Raw genomic sequence first — 19,561 nt, forward strand, 5'->3', positions numbered from 1 at the left:
AGAGGCATTCTACCTCCGAGCAACACCCCTAGCCCTATTTTTATTTATTTTTTATTTTTATTTACTTTTTAAATTTTTTTATTTTTATTTTTTGGTGGTACTGGGGTTCCTGAAAGCCCTTCTATCTCTGGGCTACACTCCCAGACCTATTTTTATTTTTGGAAACAGGGTCTCCTAAGCCAGCGCGGCTGGCTTCGAACCTGCGCGATCCTCCTGTCTCCACCTCCCAAGTGCAGGGATTACAAGCATGCGCCACCATGCCCGGCTAGCCCTATTTTTTATTCTTTATTTTGAAACAGGGTCTCACTGAGTTGCAAAGGGCCTCACTAGGTAGCTGAGGCTGTCCACGAACCGCGATCCTCCTGTCTCAGCCTCCGGAATGCTGGGATTACAAGCTTGTGCTACCATGTCTGGCTCTGAGACTTTTAAAAACAGTATTCCCCCAATGAGGACAGCTTTTCTATAAAAGACCGACTGTATAAGGCCGTCTCCTTTGTATCCTTTAAGAGTCTTTGGATGCAGGTTACAGAAACCAACTCTAGCTAGTACAAGAGAAGGAGACTCAGCCCTCAGGTGGCCACAGGACTTTCTTGCCAGCCTGGACACGTGGGCTTCTGGAAGCATGGAGACAGGGTTGCAGAGAGCCCGTGGCCTCTCCTCTTCTCTTTCTGCAGCTCAGCACTCTCTATTTCTCTTTCAATGAAATCTAAAAACTTCCCCATTAGGTACTGGGGGGGCGAACATGATCAGATTACATTATTTGCACGTACAAATATGTAACAAGAGACTCTACTATTATGTGTAATTATACTGTATAATTATAATGCATCAATAGAAATTTAAAAGCCCATCAACAACTTTAGTCCCACATTGAACACACACAAGAACTTATTTCTAAAATATATATATATATATATAATCCCCCTATTACTACGAGCTAAACAATGCATTCTAAAAAAAAAAATATATATATATATATATATATATATATATATATATATATATATATATATCCCCCTATTACTACGAGCTAAACAATGCAAACTATTTAGCTATCGGAGGTGTGGGGTTAGCGAGGAATGTGTGATTTAACAAATATGATTGTTCATGAAAAACTAACAAATTTTGAATCACTTCATAAGACTTGCTCATTTGAACAAGATTAAATTAGAAGAAACAAAAAACTGCCAAACTCCGAAAAAAAAAGCTTTTAAAAATATTTATTCTTACAGTGGGAAAAATATCTGTTGCATCTAGGTTGGTTAGTTTAATTAAAATTTTAAAAATCTGTTTCTTGATTCTGTTACATATAAAAATCACATATGGAGGAAACCTGAAAACAGATGCTAGAATTTGAATATAAGCTCTAGTAAAAGCTAATGTATTATGTCATTTTGGGCTACCTGAAGCCTTATTAAATTGTTACATTTCTTTAATGATTCTAAACTTCATAAAGATCGTCAGTGTTTATATTTATTTGTTATGTATTTTCCTTTATTATACAAAGAGTAAATGCTGACTATAAACCGTTCTTGCAATCTGTTAATACACAGGTATAATATTTTGCTCCATATCATGCATTTTTCATCAAAGGAACTACTTTAGCCAGGTGTGGTGGCACATGCCTGTAATCCAGTACTTGGGGGAGGCTAAGAAAGGAGGACTGCAGGTTCGAGGACAGTCTCGGCCAAGTTTCGTAGTATTTTATTCTAAATATTATATGCATTTTTGAGCAAAGATCTATGACATGATTCGTGAGAAATTTAAACGATCGCTCGTTTGCAGCTTTAGCATAATTTTCAATTGCTCAAAACTCCAAAACACGTTGCTGCCACTTGATTCGATTTGCATCTCATTCACTTTTCTGTAAGTAGATATAATTTTTCAAAAATGTAGTCAATTCCCCAACTTCTATGTCGTTCTTCAAAAACATCAGCCTCTTCAAGGCAAAGAATACTGCACTGTTTACCTGAAATGGGAAAAAGTGACAAGACTGTGTAGAATGACATCGGGGTGCTTCTAAAAATACTTCACATTATTTTAAAAGCTGTGTACTGAAGGTCTTTCTCTTCTTTTTAATGGAAAAAGGGAAATGTTAAGGGCAAATTTTCTGAACTCAAAATTATTATTATCACTCATAGCTCCCAAGAACAAAAGTGAATATACCACCTCTGTAGAAAAGTTCAAATTTCTTTCACATACAGCAGACCGCTAAAATGGCATACTATGGAGGTTGGTCCCTTTTCTAGGCAAAAACGATTTTTAATAAAATGGTCTCTACGTTCTAAATTTCCTCTCCTTCCATTATGGGTCCTAATAGTTCAATAACAGCTGAAAACTGTTAACTGTTGACATTATTTAAAAGGCCAGAGCATAACTTACCAAACAACCTTCCAATTTCTGCAGCCGGAACATAAAATGGTGGGCCTAGGAAAAAAAAGAAACAAGAGTAGAGAATGGTCTCTACAAATTTAACTCTAAAATTTAATATGCAGGGCCTGCCTCTTCGCTTCTTTCCCGTGACCTAGGTGTACTTAATTCTGAATACAACTTAATCGTCCACCTAGGCGAGGATGTGGCATGTTCTTCTGATTCTGTTTTTGCAAGTCTCACCACTGAGCAAAAGGCCATGCTGCACCCAAGTCTGCAGCGTAGATGAAGTGGCCAACTGAGCCAGCCATGGGTCTTAGGAACACTGAAATCACAGTGGAGTCCATTAACACATTCCTTTGGGGTTCCTTCATCTTCTGGGGCACTGATTTTCTATCGCTTGCACTCGCCCGCATTCCATGAGCTCCTCCCACTCTGCTGTGAAACTCTGACTTTACAAGGAGCTTTCCCTTCTGCTCCATGGAGAGCAGGACTGAGTCTCCACCCCCAGCCAGGGCCTGGTGTGCTTTCTTCCCACAGGCCCTTTCTTAGGCCTCCTGTTCATGAATGGAATTTAAATCAGGTTAGCTCTGCTAACTTCTGGAAACATTCACTTCAATTTTTATCTGACCGACTCAGACTTAATTAGGGACACTAGGTCTCATCTTTTAATGAATTTTTTAAATCCTAGTTTATTGGGGAAAAGAAAAAGAAACAACCATATGCAAGCATATATAAAACAAAGCGCTTAAAAAAATCAACTAAAAAATCAAAAAGCAGATTCTTACAAATTAAAAGTTTATGCATTTAACCAGGTGTGGTGGTGTATGCCTGTAATCCCAGTACTTGGGAAGCTGAGACAGGAGGATCACAGGTTTGCAGCTGTCCTCAGCATTTTAGTGAGACCCTCTGCAACTTGGTGAGACCCTGTTTTATTTATTTATTTATTTTGTGGTACTGGGGGTGGAACCCAGGGGCTGTCTACCTCTGAGCTATACTCCCAGACCTATTTTATACTTTATTTGGAAACAGGGTCTAAGTTGCCGAGAGCCTCACTAAGTAGCTGAGGCTAGCTTCGAACCTGTGTGATCCTCCTGTCTCAGCCTCCCAAGTGCAGGGATTACAAGCATGCGCCACCACGCCCGGCTGAGACCCTGTTGTAAAACAAATAAAATAGGGCTGGGAGTGTAGCTCAGAGGTAGAATGCCCTTGGTTCCAATCCTCAGTAAACACACACTCTCTCTGTCTCTCTCTCTCTCTCTGCATTTGATTTTTACGTCTCCCTGAAAAGTCCAGCAATGAGAAGTGTTAAATTTCAATGTCCAAATGCAGCAATCTGAGTCCAGAAGAAAACATCCTTATTACAGACTCAAAACAGAGGGTTATAATAGAATGTAGTAAGTAAATTATAACATTTCAGAAATTAGAAAGGAACAGTTTAGAGACTTCCCTGCAAATTCTGACCTCCCCACATCCCTCCTCAGCTGGCCGGTCCTCTAGTGAGGGTGTATTTTCTGTGTACGCACCGTCATCTGCCCTATGCATCTACCACGCAGGTGACACACGGCCCATGGGGTTTCTCTTACAGTCGGATCATTCATTTCTCCTTCTTCTATAATTTGAGTTATGGGTGGTGAACCAAATAGGTAAGGAATATAATAACATATACAGTGTGGGAAAAGAAAAATGTTTATAGTTCTCATTAGCCCCCAATAAAATTATCTTCATGTGTGTAAGTAATATGCTTCCAAGGAGACAAGTCAGGGGGGAAAAAATCTTATCCGTATCATAAATTAAGTTCGAAAACTAGGCAAACAGAAAAAGAAATATAAAGCCAGCTTTACCTGCATGCTTTGTCGGATCATAAGACAGAACAGACAGAAGGTAGCTAAACTCTTTTTGTAGCAGGGGCAACATTATTTCTGCATAGCTAAAAACACAACAAGGTATCTGTTAGGTTTGTCTCCACAGGCAGAGGCTGGGGGGGGGGGGGCAGGAGGCAGGGAAGGAAGCCAGCATTTATTTTCATCAACACTACTGAGTTTAAGTCTCCTAACAATCACACAAAGCTGGTTCTTATTTTAAAAACAAGAAATGAGGTCAGCAAATTATGTCCCTGCCTCCCTGCCTAAGCCGGGAAAGGTAAGGCGGGAACCATGTTGCAGCCTCCTCCCAGGGCCCGTCAGACCTGAGGGTCTCATGGGAAGATTCGTGGAGGTTCCTTCAGGGACTCAGGACTCTGGTGGCCTTGGACACGTACTTCCTGAAGGGCTGTCATGCTGCTGTGTGCTCAAGGGCAGTGGCTCCCAGACCAGTCTGGGTATCAGAATCACCTAGGCCCTTGCTGAGAGGAAAGATGCTGAGGTCCATCCCTGAAGACTGACTCAGCAGCCTGGGCTGCTGCAGTTTAACTGGTACCCCGTGGGAGTTCCCTAGGTGCATCTGTTAGGGATATAGAACAACCCTTTCCCTCTAGTTAGTTGGGAAAAGACAGGACTACCACACAGGTAAAAATTCAAGGTGAGGGTTAGGAACAGCGCTGGGCTAGCATGCATGAGGTCCTCAGCTGGATTCTCCAGCAGCAGCAGCACCACCTCCACAAAAAAAAAAAAAAAAAAGTCGGGCATGGTGGCGCGCGCTTGTAATGCCAGAATTTGGGAGGCTGAGACAGTAAGATCTGGGTTCGCAGCCAGCCTCAGCTACTTAGTGAGTCCCTTTGCAACTCAGTGAGACCCTGTTTCAAAATAAAGAATAAAAAACAAAAACAAAAAAACAGGGCAGGGGTGTAGCTCAGAGGTAGAATGCCCCGGGTTCAATCCCCAGTACCACTCTCAGCAAAAAAAGATTAGGTATAGTAAGAATGGTCACCCAAAACATTAATAACAAATGCTCTAGTAAGAGCTAATACTCATTTCTTTATATTCCCACACTAACCCTTTGAGGTAGTCTAATGTAGAGATCAGGGGCTGGGCCTTTGCACCAACTGCCTAAATTGGGACAGATAACGGACTCTCTGACCTTAAGTCGCTCATCAGTATCACGGAACAGTGATAGCATATGCCCCACAGGCCCGTTCAGTGATGTCAGAGTTTGGTCTGGTCTCGAATGTGGCAGTGCTCAGAGGTGGGGCCTCTAGAGGGTGCTTAGATCATGACAGCTCTGGCCTCAACATGTGCTTGTGGAGTCAGAGCTTAAGAACTTAACAGGCTGTTGGTGGATGGTGGGAACTTGAGGCGGCGGGGCCTAGTTGAAGAAAGTAGGTCACTGGGGTGTGTCTTTAAAGGGTATATTTTGGTCTCTCTTCTCCTCTGTCACACTTCCACCATGGTGCCCTGCCTTACATAGGCCTCAAAGTAACCGGGCCAAGTAACCACAGACTGAAATCTCCCACACTGTGAACCAAAACAAACCCTTCCTGCTTTAGGTTGGTTTGTTTCAGGTATTTTGTCATAGTGATGGAAGACTGAGTAATAGAGGTGGATTAAATGTTTCAATCCCTATTAAGTATTTCAAACAATGCCAGGCCCCGGTTAAGTGCCTAAGAGTGGTTACCTGATAATATCAGTGAGGTGGTGATGTGTTAGTAGAGCTGTTCCAGTGTTCTCAGTTTAGGGGACTAAACTGAGGCTTAGAGAAGCTGAGGACTTTGATCAAGGAAGGGACAGAGCCACAAGCCTTATACTCAGGTCACTGTAGTGAGAGCCTATACTTTTCTGGAACTCAGATAAAAAGAAAAAAAAAAAAACCCAAATTACATACCGTTCACGGTCACCCGGATTAATAGCAACTAATGCTCCTCGATCCCAAATCCTGTCAAATTTGCCAATATTAGCTCTATCAGAAAAAAAGAAAGGGAAAAAGTATAACATTTTATATATGAAAAATCAAATCTTGAACAATATACAATGGTGGTACTTCATCAAGTGTCAAGAAATTAGGATCTCACACCGGGCGTGGTGGCGCACGCTTGTCATTCCAGCATTCGGGAGGCTGAGACTGGAGGATCACGGTTCACAGACAGCCTCAGCTACTTAGTGAGGCCCTCTGCAATTCAGTGAGACCCTGTTTCAAAATAAAGAATAAAAATAGGGTTGGAGGTATAGCTCGAAGGTAGAATGCCCCTGGGTTCCATCCCCAGACCCGCAACAACAACAACAAAAAATCTTAGGATCTCATGTCTGCTATTTTTTTTTTTTTTGTACTGGGGGTGAAACCCAGGGGCATTCTTCCTCTGAGTAACACCCCCAGCCCTAATTTTTTATTCTATTTTTGTGTGTGTGTGTGTGGTACTGGGGTTCCTGGAAGCCCTTCTACCTCTGGGCTACACTCCCAGACCTATTTTTTTATACTTTTTAATTTGGAAACAGGGTCTCTTAAGCCAGCGCAGCTGGCTTCGAACCTGCGCGATCCTCCTGTCTCTGCCTCCCAAGTGCGGGGATTACAAGTGTGCGCCACCACACGGCTCCTTTTTATTTTTGAAACAGGTTCTCACTAAGTTGTAGAGGGCCTCACTAAGTAGCTGAAGCTGTCCGTGAACTGTGATCCTCCAGTCTCAGCCTCCCAAATGCTGGAATTACAAGTGTGCGGCACCACGCCCGGCCAATGTCTGCTTTTCTTCATAGAGTCAACAAGGATGCACGGACCTGGATGTGGGAGCTATCCATCTCCTAAGAGGTCTAGGAGCTTTTGGCTGCAGCTTCTCCTCCTGTTATGACTTGAGAGATCAGAGGGGAAACAAAAGACCAGGAGAACCTGTGCTCCCAGCACCTGGCTCAGGTAGCAGGAGTTTCAGGAGATAAGATCTTGCCCCACTCTAATAACTGGCATTCATTTTTGTTACAGGCTTAGGTGCAAGGTAGAATACACCAGCTTACTCTCCCTCCCTTTTCCCTATCTGCCTCAGGTCATAGTAATGTTTTCCATTGGAGAAAAAGGCTCCCCACTCCAGCACTGCCTAACAAGCACCCACCTTTTAAAAAGTGCAGATGTGGCATTCAGACCTACCTGGGAAGATCAAAAATGTTGCAACAGTAGAGTGATATATTCCCTGAAGAACTCTGTAATGAAAAGATGAATTTTTCTTCTACTTAAATAGGTGATATATGAATAGTCTGAGAAGGAAAAGCGGGCCCAAGCAAAGCAAAGGTGGCAGAGAGAACATGGAATGCAGATTAAACACAATTCATAAGAAAGCAAAAAGAAATGTTGAAATGTTATCTCTACGTGATCAAAAGCTTGACATCAGACAAATGAATCTGTTATATGAGATTATCATTGTTAATTTTGGATAAATTGCTATAATATTAGATGTCAACCACTAAGCCAAGCATGGGAAGGAGGGATGGGGAGGGAATGGGGCAGGGATTGGGTAGGGGTTAACTGGGCGATGTGTGCATGTATGTCTATAGATGTTTTTTTTTATCCCATTATGATGTATGAATACAGTGCACCAATAAAAAAATTTAAAAAAACACAGTTCATAATGTATGGCAGTTTAATAGTACCTGGCTTTTTCTTTTAAACCTGTATGGGCTTCTTTAGAGTCTACTCAAAGAGAAAAATCATATACCTCTGAAGATCAGGGTGCTATTATCTATTTCAGGGGTTGTTAAAATCCTAGTCATACATCTGCAAGTCAGTCCATTACCAGGCATGCTCATATAGACAGATATTTTAAATGTTATTCAAGAAAGGTGTTATTGAGTCGAGCCCCCCTCTTTTTTATTCAGCGAATGAGCTTTTACTTCCTGAGCACGTGGTGGACCTACCCTGGATAATGGACGTGAATTGCTCAGTCTCTGGCCACAATGAGGACAGCCCAGTGGGGCGGAGATGTGGGCAGAAAGACGTTTTGATAGGGAATGGCCTGTTCTGTTACAGTTTTGTGCCTGTGAACAATGTGGGCACAGACAGAGCAAGGAACTGCCTGGAGCCCTGGGGGAGGCTGAGCAAGTGACGGCCCCATCAGTTAACATCAAAGTGGGGGACTGCGTGTGTTCCAGGAGAGAACCATGGCTCAGACCAGAGAAGCCTGGGAGCTAGAAGTGGGGGTGAGGGGCAGGGTAGGAAAGATGACCAGGACCTTCCAGATTTGACTCTGAAACGAGGTTTCCAAGTGGAGGAGGGAAGGTCTCTGAACAGAAGCCTGGAAGCGCTGTGGGGGCAGCCCAGAGAGAAGGGGGTCTGGAGGCTGAAAGAATGGCTAGTGGACTTCAACTTTGCTACAGACTGGGACCCCTGGTCAGCTTTAAATGGTACTGATGCTGGGGTCCCACCCCTGGAAGATTCTGATTGAACTCACTTGGGGTGAGACTTGGGAAATCTGCAGAGACCCGTGAGTTTAAATGGGCAGCCAGGGCTGGGAACCATTGTCTCAAGCGGGATCTGGAAGCAGGCCAAGCCTCTCTGGACTGAATGCGCTCCTAGTGATGATGTGAGAACAGGGTAGGGTGGGGGAAACTGTAGAATAAAGTACTGTCATCAAGCCTACTATTGAGCTGGGCAATTTGTTTCAGATTTTATTTATTTATTTATTTTTTTTGCAGTAATGGGGATGAAACCCAGGGGCATTCTACCTCTGAGCTATACCCCCAGCCCTATTTTATTCTTTATTTTGAAACAGGGTCTCACTAAGTTGCGGAGGGTCTCACTAAATAGCTGAGGCTGGCCACAAACTGGGATCCTCCTGTCTCAGCCTCACGAATGCTGGGATTACAAGCGTGAGCCACCACGCCTGGCTTTGTTTCAGATTTTAGAAGAGTATTTAGAAAATATTTGCGAGCGAACTAAACAGATAAATGGACAATGGCCAGACTATGTGACATTAGGACTCTGACCCACAGCCCCTGTGGCAACCAGCCCACAGGCAGTATTACAAACTCTGTATTGCCCGGTTCCCTAATATTTACCACCTTCCAACTCAGACCAGCCAAAGATGCCATTATGCTCCCAAGCCAACTGTACAGGATGTCCCATCTGACCACCCACCTCCGTGCCGGTACCCCAAGAGCCTCCAACACAAGCAGCTAACTCCCCTTCTTTTTGTGTTACTGAGGATGGAACCCAGGGACATTCTACCTCCAAGCTACACCCCAGCCCTATTTATTTTTATTTTTATTTATTTATTTTTGCAGTACTGGGGATGGAACCTCAAAGTATCCTGCCTCCAAGCTATATCCCCAGCCCTACTTTTTATTCTTTATTTTGAAACAGGGTTTCACTGAATTGCAAAGGGCCTCACTAAATAGCTGAGGCTGGCTGCAAACCTGGATTCTCTTGTCTCAGCCTCCCAAATGCTGGGATTACAAGCGTGCGCCACCACGCCCAGCTGACTCCTTCTTAAAGACCGTTTCTGCGAGCTCTCGTTTGGGAGGTAGCTGTTTATTCTGTGCGCTAGTGGAGCCGTTTCATAGACCACTCTGGTCACCGGATAAAGGCAACTCCCAAACGATCATTTCCAGCCCCAGCCCCACTCTTTCCCCACTATCATTCTAGAACAGAATTCCTTTTCTCTGCCCTTCAACTCGCTCCTTCATCCTCCACCACCTGACCAGGTATTGCGCTGGAAATGGGAAACCATCACCCCTTCACCCCCACTCAGTCCCTGGACCCTGCCCCGGGGAAACACTGCTTTAATTCATCCTATCACCTTCCTCGTCTGGCTTCCACTGCCCACATCCTCCTATCTGATCTGTCTGCCAGGAGTTTACTTTCCTGCAAGGAACATCCCACAAAGACATGCACTGATGCATCCATCCAGGCAGGCTCCTTCTTAAAACCCTACTGTGCAGACGGAACTAACTTCTTGGGGCATCTGAGACTGTGGACTTGAGTCTTTCTAATCTGCTTCAGGCTTCAGGGAGAATCCTACACCAGGCTGAATAATTCTCCCAGTTTGTTCTGTGTTATAAATATCTTTGTCCTTATTTCTCTTCTCTCCTTAACTAATAGATTCTTTAAGATAGGCACTATATTATCTTTCATTTCTTCAATGTTTTATATGCAAGATTTGACACCTTAGTGGGTCCTCTGAAAATTATTTAATTAACTTTTTTTTTTTTTTTTTGCGGTACTGGGGATGGAACCCAGGGGCATTCTAGCTCCAAGCTACACCTCCGGTCCTGTTTTTTAGAGTTTTTATTTTTATTTTTATTTATTTTTATTTATTTATTTATTTATTTATTTATTTATTTTTTGGTGGTACTGGGGTTCCTGGAAGCCCTTCTACCTCCGGGCTACACTCCCACGGGCTACACTCCCAGACCTATTTTTTTTTAACATTTTTATGTGGAAACAGAGTCTCTTAAGCCAGCGAGGCTGGCTTCGAACCAGCGCGATCCTCCTGTCTCCGCCTCCCAAGCGCGGGGATTACAAGCGTGCGCCACCACGCCCGGCAGGAGTTTTTATTTTTTTGAAACAGGGTCTCACTGAGTTGCGAAGGGCCTCACTAAGTAGCTGAGGCTGTCCGTGGATGGTGATCCTACACTCTCTGCCTCCCAAATGCTGGGATTACAGGCGTGCACCACCACACCTGGCAAGATTATTAATTAAAGAGAGGGCAACTAGGGGTGAAGCCCAGTGGTAACACTCACCTAGTATTTGCAGGGCCCTGTGTTCCAGCCCTGGCAGCAGTACCACAAAAAGCCCAAAGTCTAAAAGTTGGAGTACAAGGAGGTTTGACCTCAGCTTTTACATCTATCTAAGCCCGTAACTCTTTATTCTGCTTGTGCTTTGAAGCCCTTACGGCTTATCACATGTAAGTAAATCTGCGTGATTGAAAAGGAGCCGTCTGACACCGTACATAGTATTCTCATTTACTCATACTGAGAAAACCCTTTTCTGTAAGAAATCGTTATTTACCAAAATGAAAACAAACCTTAAATACTTTGGTGCCAGGAATTTCAGTGACTGGTTCTTCGGAGTAAGAAAGGTTTTGCTCCATAAAAAATTCCCGTATCCCAAGTTCACTGATTTCCACACCAACTACACTGTGTCCCCGGTCTGCAAACCTGCATAAAATCATGTATTTACACTTGAAGTTTTACTTAAAATACAGAACTGAAGGTATCTACTTTAAAACATACACATTATCTTGATTTTTAAAGGATTAATATAAATTCAGGTTCAAGAGGTTTCCTAGGGTCTATATATTCTCAAACCTTGTGTTATGTGGAATTCTACAAAATTGATTTATATAACTTTAGGAGAAAACTAAAAATTTGAAAAATTAATATTGACGTAATAGAAATGTTTTTCAACTTTCCTCAATCAGTGCTTTCCGTTAAAATACTCTGAGGATGGAGATGTGTCTATCTGTGCTAATATAGTAGCCACTGACTGTGTTGGCTACTGAGCACTAGTTTAAGGAAATGAACTTTTCTAAAATAATCGCATAATTTCTATTTATTTGCAATATATTATCTAAACATTTATGTTATTACTGCATGCAGAAAATTAACTTTTTTTCCTGGTAAGATTTCTAATTACAAAATTCACAGTTTTGGGATCTTGGATTCAAGAGGAAACAGTATCAACTACATGAATATCTAGTCAAATTGCATAAAAGCAGAGTTCTGCCATAATACCACACGTCTTCCTAAAGAATCAAAATGTTATGCAAAATCCTGCAAAGAAATCCCAGCAAAGAAATGTGAAATTCATATTATGCTCAAACTGTTCCCTAATACATCGATTGAACTAGAACAAAATTCCCATTTTTGAAACAAGAACAAGACTGATTGAACCTATTATCTACACAAGAGCACAGGCTTGCCCTGTGAACAGAGCAGGAACTGTTTATAGTTCTAAAATGAAACATATTAACAACGGATCTTTCCTTTTTCCTAAGAAATGTTTTTATTTGTTTATTTATTTATTTATTATTTATTTTGCAGCATTGGGGATGGAACCCAGGGGCATTCTACCTCTGAGTTACACCCCCAGCCCCACTTTATATTTTTTTCTTTCGAAACAGGGTCTCACTGAGTTGCACAGGGTCTCACTAAGTAGCTGAGGGTGTCCATGAACTGCGATCCTCTGGTCTCTGCCTCCCAAGTGCTGGGATTATAAGCGTGCGCCACCATACCCGGTTAAGATATTTATAAGGTAATATGTAGGAATTTTTTTCTTAAATTCTCCATACATGTTTTGAAGTTACAAAACGTGAACAAAGAAGTTATGTAAATTGGCTATGTATGTTTTCATTTTTCATCCAACACCTGGAAAAATGAGGTATGGCCTATGATAGTGTGGTTTAAAACCAAAGCAAACAAAACCTAAATATCTGAACAACTCATTTTAATACCTTCTGGCTTTAGCATATGGCCAGTTTATTCACATCTGATGTTTGTATAGACTTTATATGTAGATTACTTACATAAATAAAAAATTTATCTAACATAATAACTTACATGCAATTACAGTAACTAAAGTATGATAATATTATTATTATTTTTATTTGCAGTGCTGGGGATCAAACCCATGGCTTAATGCATACTAGCAAGGGTGTACCACTGAGCTACATTCCCAGGCCCTTGATATTTTTATTACAAATGGCTTTAGTTCCCCTAAATTCCTCATATTGTTTGTCTAATGTTGCTACATTGTTACCATTTATAACAATATGAAAACAATCTGTTTTAAAGTTAGTATTTTTCTTTCCAAAGTAACTCCTTTTGTTCCAATGAGTTTGCACATAGGTCTAATAATAGAGTCCAAACATTCTCAAATTTGTAGCCACACTTGAATCTTTTTTTTTTTTTTTGCTAGTCTGGGGATGGAACCCAGGGGGCATTAGACCTCTGAGCTATACCCCCTGCCCTATTTTTTATTCTTTATTTTGAAACAGGGTCTCACTGAGTTGCAGAGGGCCTCACTAAGTAGTTGAGGCTGTACTCGAACTGCGATCCTCTGGTCTCCGCCTCCCAAATGCTGGGATTACAAGTGTGCGCCACCATGCCTGGCCCCACACTTGAAATGGCCCCCAAAGGCCGTGGCAGCCATTTGGCATACCCTCTTAGCTAGAGTGTGGGCTACAAAAACTCCACTATTTCTAATGGGAAAGCAACTCCAAATTCATGCGACTTCTGGGGATGTTCACCAATATAGGAAACAACATTTTAAACTTACTATAGGGCCGGACGTGGTGGCACATGCTTGTAATCCCAGCGCTTGGGAAGCTGAGACAGGAGGATCGCGCAGGTTCGAAGCCAGCCTCAGCTACTTAGTGAGGCTCTCAGCAACTCAGTGAGACCCTGTTTCAAAAACAAAATATAAAATAGGGCTGGGAGTATAGCCCGGAGGTAGAAAGTCTCTGGGTTACACCCCCAGTACCACAAAAAAATAAAATAAAATAAAATAAAATAAATAAAGTTATTATAGTTTGCATTTACTAAGCTTTTCATACATTCGTTATTCTTTTCTGCTTAATGATCAAAGTTCTCAACATTTAAGCCTAAACAATGAATACATGAGTTCAGTATGATGGTGCACACTTGTAATTCCAGTATTTGGGAGGCTGAGACAGGAGGATGACAGGTTCATGGCCAGTCTCAGCAACTTAACTAGACCTTCCACAACTTGGTGAGACAGACCATTTCAAAACAAGAAAAAAGAAAAAGGGTCTGGGGGTGTAGCTCAGTGGTAGAATACCCTAGAGTTCAATCCCTACTACTACAAATAAAAGTAAACAAATAAAAAATAAAAAAGGGCTGGAGATGTAGCTCAGTGGTAGAGCACTCCTGGGTTCAATCCCCAGCATGGCGGAGGGAGAATATATGTCTTGGCAGGTATGCATGTATATGTATATTATCATTAAAACAGAGTTCTAAATAGAAAATGATTTTTGCATTTGTGACTTTACGGTAATCCATAGCAATAGTGGCTTATTAATAGAGTCTACTAAAAATATTGTCTGAAGCTGGGCACAGTGGACCGTAATTTCAGTACTTAGGAGGCTGAGACAGGAGCATCGCAGGTTCCAGGCCAGACTCAGCAACTTAGTGAGACCTCATTTCAAAATAAAAAATAAAATTGCGCTCGGTGTGTGACTCAGAACACTCCTGTGTTCAATCCCTAGTACCATCCTCAGACACCCCCAAACAAGAACCTCTGTGCATTTCCTGAAAATGTAAATTTTTAGCCTATATCTTGTTATATATTCACCCAAAAAATTATCATAAAAGACAAGTATGTTGGTTGATGCTCATACCATTTCATCTCTACTGCTTTTCCACAGAGAGGAACAAATATCCTCAGTTCATTCTTGCCCTTAAGAAAAGTATCCAGATGTTTCTTTAATAGCCTGGGGAGAAAAAAAAAAGTTGGTTGTTTGAATTAGCCCAGTGCACAGAAGACAGGAGTAGACTATATGACACTAAGTCGTTTTCGTACATCATCTCACTTAATATTCTCCAAACCTTAATGAATAAACAATATTGTAATTTCCAGTTTTCATAGTATGAAGAAACAGTACAGTTAGACAACATGCTCCGTTATACAGCTAGTTAGTGGTAAGAGAGTTAATCTCTGGGTTTCCTGTTAACAATAAAAATGATAATTACAATGATGTCTCATGGAAAGCTGGAGTGTTTGCCTGAAAGAACAATGTATAGAATGACCATTTTACTCAGTTACTCCATAATTTTATTGTTGCTACTGCAAAGGCAAACACTGGCTGCTAATATGTTGCTCAACACTGTAGCTCACTTATTAATTTCTCTTAACAGCCCTCTCTACTATATGGATACAATTCTTTTTTTTTTTTTTTTGGTAGTACTGGGGTTCCTGGAAGCTCTTCTACCTCCGGGCTATACTCCCAGACCTATTTTATATTTTTTAAATTTATTTGGAAACAGGGTCTCTTAAGCCAGCGAGGCTGATTATGAACCTGCGCGATCCTCCTGTCTCTGCCTCCCAAGCGCAGGGATTACAAGCGTGCGCCACCACGCCTGGTTGGATATGATTTTAACATCAAAACACATGATATGGGAAAGTAGTTAAAACAGCACCACTTTTTATTATAAAGAGATGTAAGCATAAATATTGTTTCAGCATGACTAATACATATATGCAATGGGTAATTAAAAAGATACAGTAAATCTAAGATGCCATGAACTGTTAGTCACATAATTATTTATACATTATGTGTTTAAGAAAACACATTGCCAATTTAACTATGATAGCCATAAATGCATTTTGATTTCAGAAACGCTAGCCTGCAATCCCTGTGCTTGGGAGGGTGATAAAAGAGAATCACAGGTTCAAGGCCAGTGTCAGCAACTTAGGCCCTCAGCAACCTAATGAGACTCTGTTTCAAATAAAAAATAAAAATCAGGCTGGGGGTGTCGCTGAGTGGTAGAATGCCCTTGGGTTTAATCCCTGCTACCAAAAGAAAAAAAAAGCTATATATGAAAAAATAAAAATGCACAATGAAAATCAGCTTATTAATGTATACTGAGATTATTATTTCTATTTAAAAAGTCAGTTTTGGATACAGCACTTCTCTTTCATAGACCAAACACGTCTTACTGGTGTCCTTGTTCCTGGTGAAATCCAATCCTGCGAGTCACCCACTTGTCTTGCCATTCTTCCAGGGTTAGTACTTGGTTTTTCTGAACCTCTGTGTTGGGGGTCTCTTTAGTATTGAGTAACTTTCTTGTATCATCCATAGTGCTGTAGACACCTCTGTCTCACAGGCAGGTATCTTCAGAGCTTAAATGGAAAATATTTGTAATGTTGCTATTTCAGGGCATTGCAATTCTATTGCTGATTTAAATGAAGACCCACTGTCCTTGGCAGTATGGTTTTTAAAAAGTATTTCAACACCCAATACAACAAGCCATACAAAATATGGCTTTTCAATGACTTTGGTGGTGGAGGCATAAATCATATTACATGTTTGGGAAGATCTTTAAATAAATCAAATTAGTCCTTAACACTGGAGTAAAACGGTGTAAGTTTAACAATGGATGGGAGAGGGGACAAAAAATCAGGCATTATGCAGTCTACAACAGTCTAAGTTTCAGAAACTTAGATTTTTTTCTAGCATCTTCTTTTTAACATCTTAATATTTCATTCTTTTTATCAATATATATAGTACACACCGTTTTAAGAGTGCAACTGATTTGTTTAAAAATAGTAGTTCACATTCCCAATGACACAACCATTGTTAACTCTTAGCTGAATCATGCTATCTCAAATTAGCATGCTTGTATCTTAATTTTCATTTCTAGGGAACTTTTAGAGAAGATAAACATTTACATCTCTTCCAATTTCCCAATATACAAATACACCATCTTCTCATCTTTCTTGTCTTTTTTATATACTCATAGCATGCATATATATATATATAATGTACATTTATGTGTGTATATATATGTGTATATATACACACATGTGTATACACACACACACACACACACATATATACATACACACACACATTTTTTTGGTGGTACCGGGGTTCCTGGAAACCCTTCTACCTTCAGGCTACACTCCCAGGGCTATTTTATATTTTTTTATTTGGAAACAGGGTCTCTTAAGCCAGCGCAGCTGGCTTCGAACCTGCGTGATCCTCCTGTCTCCGTCTCCCAAGCGCGGGGATTACAAGCGTGCGCCACCACGCCCGGCTCATAGCATATTTTTGATAAAATATCTGGTGTGCACATTATTATAACTAGGTAAATGCTGCTCACAGCTACGCCACATAGCAGCATATGAATGCTTTTCTTTTTGCAAACCTCTTAATTCTATAGTTAATCATTATCTTATTTTCTCATTTACAAAGTTTCCATGTATTTGTTACTAATTCAAGTCCAAGCTCTGCCTAATGTCCCAGTACCCATCATTACATTTCTAGTCTCTTTAGTAGTCACATTTATGACAGTTTATGCCTCTAAAAATCTTGTTTTGGTAGAGTTTCAAGAGGGAGCAAAAACAGATGCATGGGTTCAATATCTTATTTCTATATCATAAGTCTTTATTCTAAATATATATATTTTTTGCAGTGGAAAATACAAACAAAAGGTACTAAAAAAAACACCCCAACTCCATGTAAACACAATTGCAGGTCCATTAACTGTCTTTTTTTTTTTAATTGGGGGTTGAACCCAGGGGCATTCTATCTCCAAGTTACACCCCCAGCCCTATTTATTCTTTATTTTAAAACAGGGTCTCAGCCGGGCATAGTGGTGCATGTTTATAATCCCAGCCCTTGGGAGGCTGAGACAGGAGGATCGCACAGTTTCAAAGCCAGCCTCAGCTACTGAGTGAGGCTCTCAGGAACTTAGTGAGACCCTGTTTTCAAATAAAATATAAAATAGGTCTGGGAGTATAACCCGGAGGTAGAAAAGTCCCTGGGTTCCACCCCCAGTACCGCACACACACACAAAAATGTAAATCAGGGTCCCATTAAGTTGCAGGGGGCCTCATTAAGTAGCTGAGGCTGATCAGGAATCTGTGATCCTCTTGTCTCAGCCTCTCAAGTACTAGGATTACAAGTGTGCAACACCATAACTGGCTTAGCTCTCCATTCAGGGTTGATTTTATAATATATTAATTTCAACATTCCCTTTAAATCATTAGTGAAATTAATTTGGTTTGGAGTATACTAGTACTGGTGATTTTTTGTTTTGTTTTGCTTTGTTTGCGGTCCTGGAGATAGAACCCAGGGGAATTGTACCTCGGAGCTACATCCCCAGCCCTATTTTTTAGTCTTTTTATTTTTGAAACAGGGTCTCACTGAGTTGCGAAGGGCCTCGATACATAGCTGAGGCTGTCGTCCTCATTAAAGATGCTAGGCCACGATCTTCCAGTCTCCACCTCCCAAATGCTGGGATTACAAGCATGCGCCACCACACTGGTGTTTTATATGTAATGATTTTATCCATGAAAGAACAAACATTGCATAAAAGCAGAGCTATCCAAAAAAACCTCAATTGTTGCACAAATTGGCTTCTGTGTGCTTAGGATTTAAGGAGATGGCAACTCCTAGGAAGATAAATTCACTTCTCAGCAAGTTATTCACTAATAAATAACTTTTGCAAGGCCCTGATGATATCAGGCGACATTTGGTTTTCTGAGAGGTCAATGAGAAAGAAGAATCTGATTATGTTGGGTACAGAAAAGCAAGAGAGTTTCAATGTTCCCATCTCTGTGTTCAGTCAGCAACTTTGAAGCTCAACAATTCTACCCAGAAGTTAAGCCCTGAACTGGGCATGGTGGCGCACCCCTGTAATGCCAGTACTTGGGGTTCTAATATGGGAGGATCACGGGTTCGAGGACTGCCTCAGTAAGTAGTGAGACTTTCATCATCCTAAGGAGACCCTGCTTCAGAGTAAAAATTAAGACTGAGAGTGTAGCTGGGAGGTTAATGCCTCTGGGTTCAATTCCCAGTTTAAAAAAAGAAGAAGAAAAGAAAAAAAAGAAAAAAAGAAAAAACAAAACAAAACACACATTCGCACACACATAGAGTTAAACCCTCATAAAGAAGTTGTCTGCTAAAAATATGACATGTGATCTCTATCATTCACCAGAACAACTTCAAATCACACAACTATTTTTTTTTTTACAGGAACTTGAACTTTAACAATATAATAAATATAATCACTTCTAACAGTTGCTCTAACATTTACTTGATGCGTATTTCACTTGTCTACGTCATTTTTAGAGAAATAAAAGTCTCCTTTATAAAAGTGCAAAGTACAAGAATCGAAAAAGGCAGATTTCACAATCATACTTACTCATGTTAATTTCAAATGTGCTCATTGGTTGCCCAGGTTCTCTCCCTTACCTTTTAAAAGAAAACTTCTGCTTTAATTCCATTAAAAATTTTTGTGTGTGGTACTGGGGGTGGAACCCAGGGGCTTTTCTACCTCCGGGCTGCACTCCCAGACCTATTTTATATTTTATTTGGAAACAGGGTCTCACTAAGTTGCTGAGGGCCTCACTAAGTAGCTGAGACTGGCTTTGAACCTGTGTGATCCTCCTGTCTCAGCCTCCCAAGCGCTGGGATTACAAGAGTACGTCACTACATCTGGCCCATTTTAAAATTTAAAAAGTAACTTCCCTAAATTACTGAGTATGGCTCAGTGAACTATTTTACATATGCATGCTCCTGTGTAACACTCCAGAATATCTTAGCTTAGAATATCTGCAATGTCCCAGTTCCCCTAACCCCCAGAGTGTCACTCCC

The 19,561-nt window shown here is 41.0% G+C and overlaps 1 protein-coding gene across 2 annotated transcripts; it reads right to left on the reverse strand.

The window, feature by feature from the left end:
• Positions 1-1,856: 1,856 nt before the first annotated feature.
• On the reverse strand, positions 1,857-16,037 carry TPMT (thiopurine S-methyltransferase; the record flags this gene model as incomplete). 2 transcript variants are annotated; one of them, XM_080710015.1, is made up of 8 exons in its annotated part: positions 1,857-1,969; positions 2,383-2,427; positions 4,215-4,300; positions 6,130-6,204; positions 7,375-7,427; positions 11,246-11,378; positions 14,579-14,671; positions 15,898-16,037. In XM_080710015.1, 8 exons carry the CDS (start codon positions 16,035-16,037, stop codon positions 1,857-1,859), a joined length of 738 nt encoding a protein of 245 aa, XP_080566141.1. The 2 variants fall into 2 exon arrangements, with proteins under 2 accessions (XP_080566141.1, XP_080566142.1); XM_080710016.1 differs by lacking the exon at positions 2,383-2,427.
• Positions 16,038-19,561: the final 3,524 nt, after the last annotated feature.

This window comes from Muscardinus avellanarius (genome assembly GCF_963383645.1).
Source record: "Muscardinus avellanarius genome assembly, chromosome: 14".
Taxonomy (NCBI): domain Eukaryota; kingdom Metazoa; phylum Chordata; class Mammalia; order Rodentia; family Gliridae; genus Muscardinus; species Muscardinus avellanarius.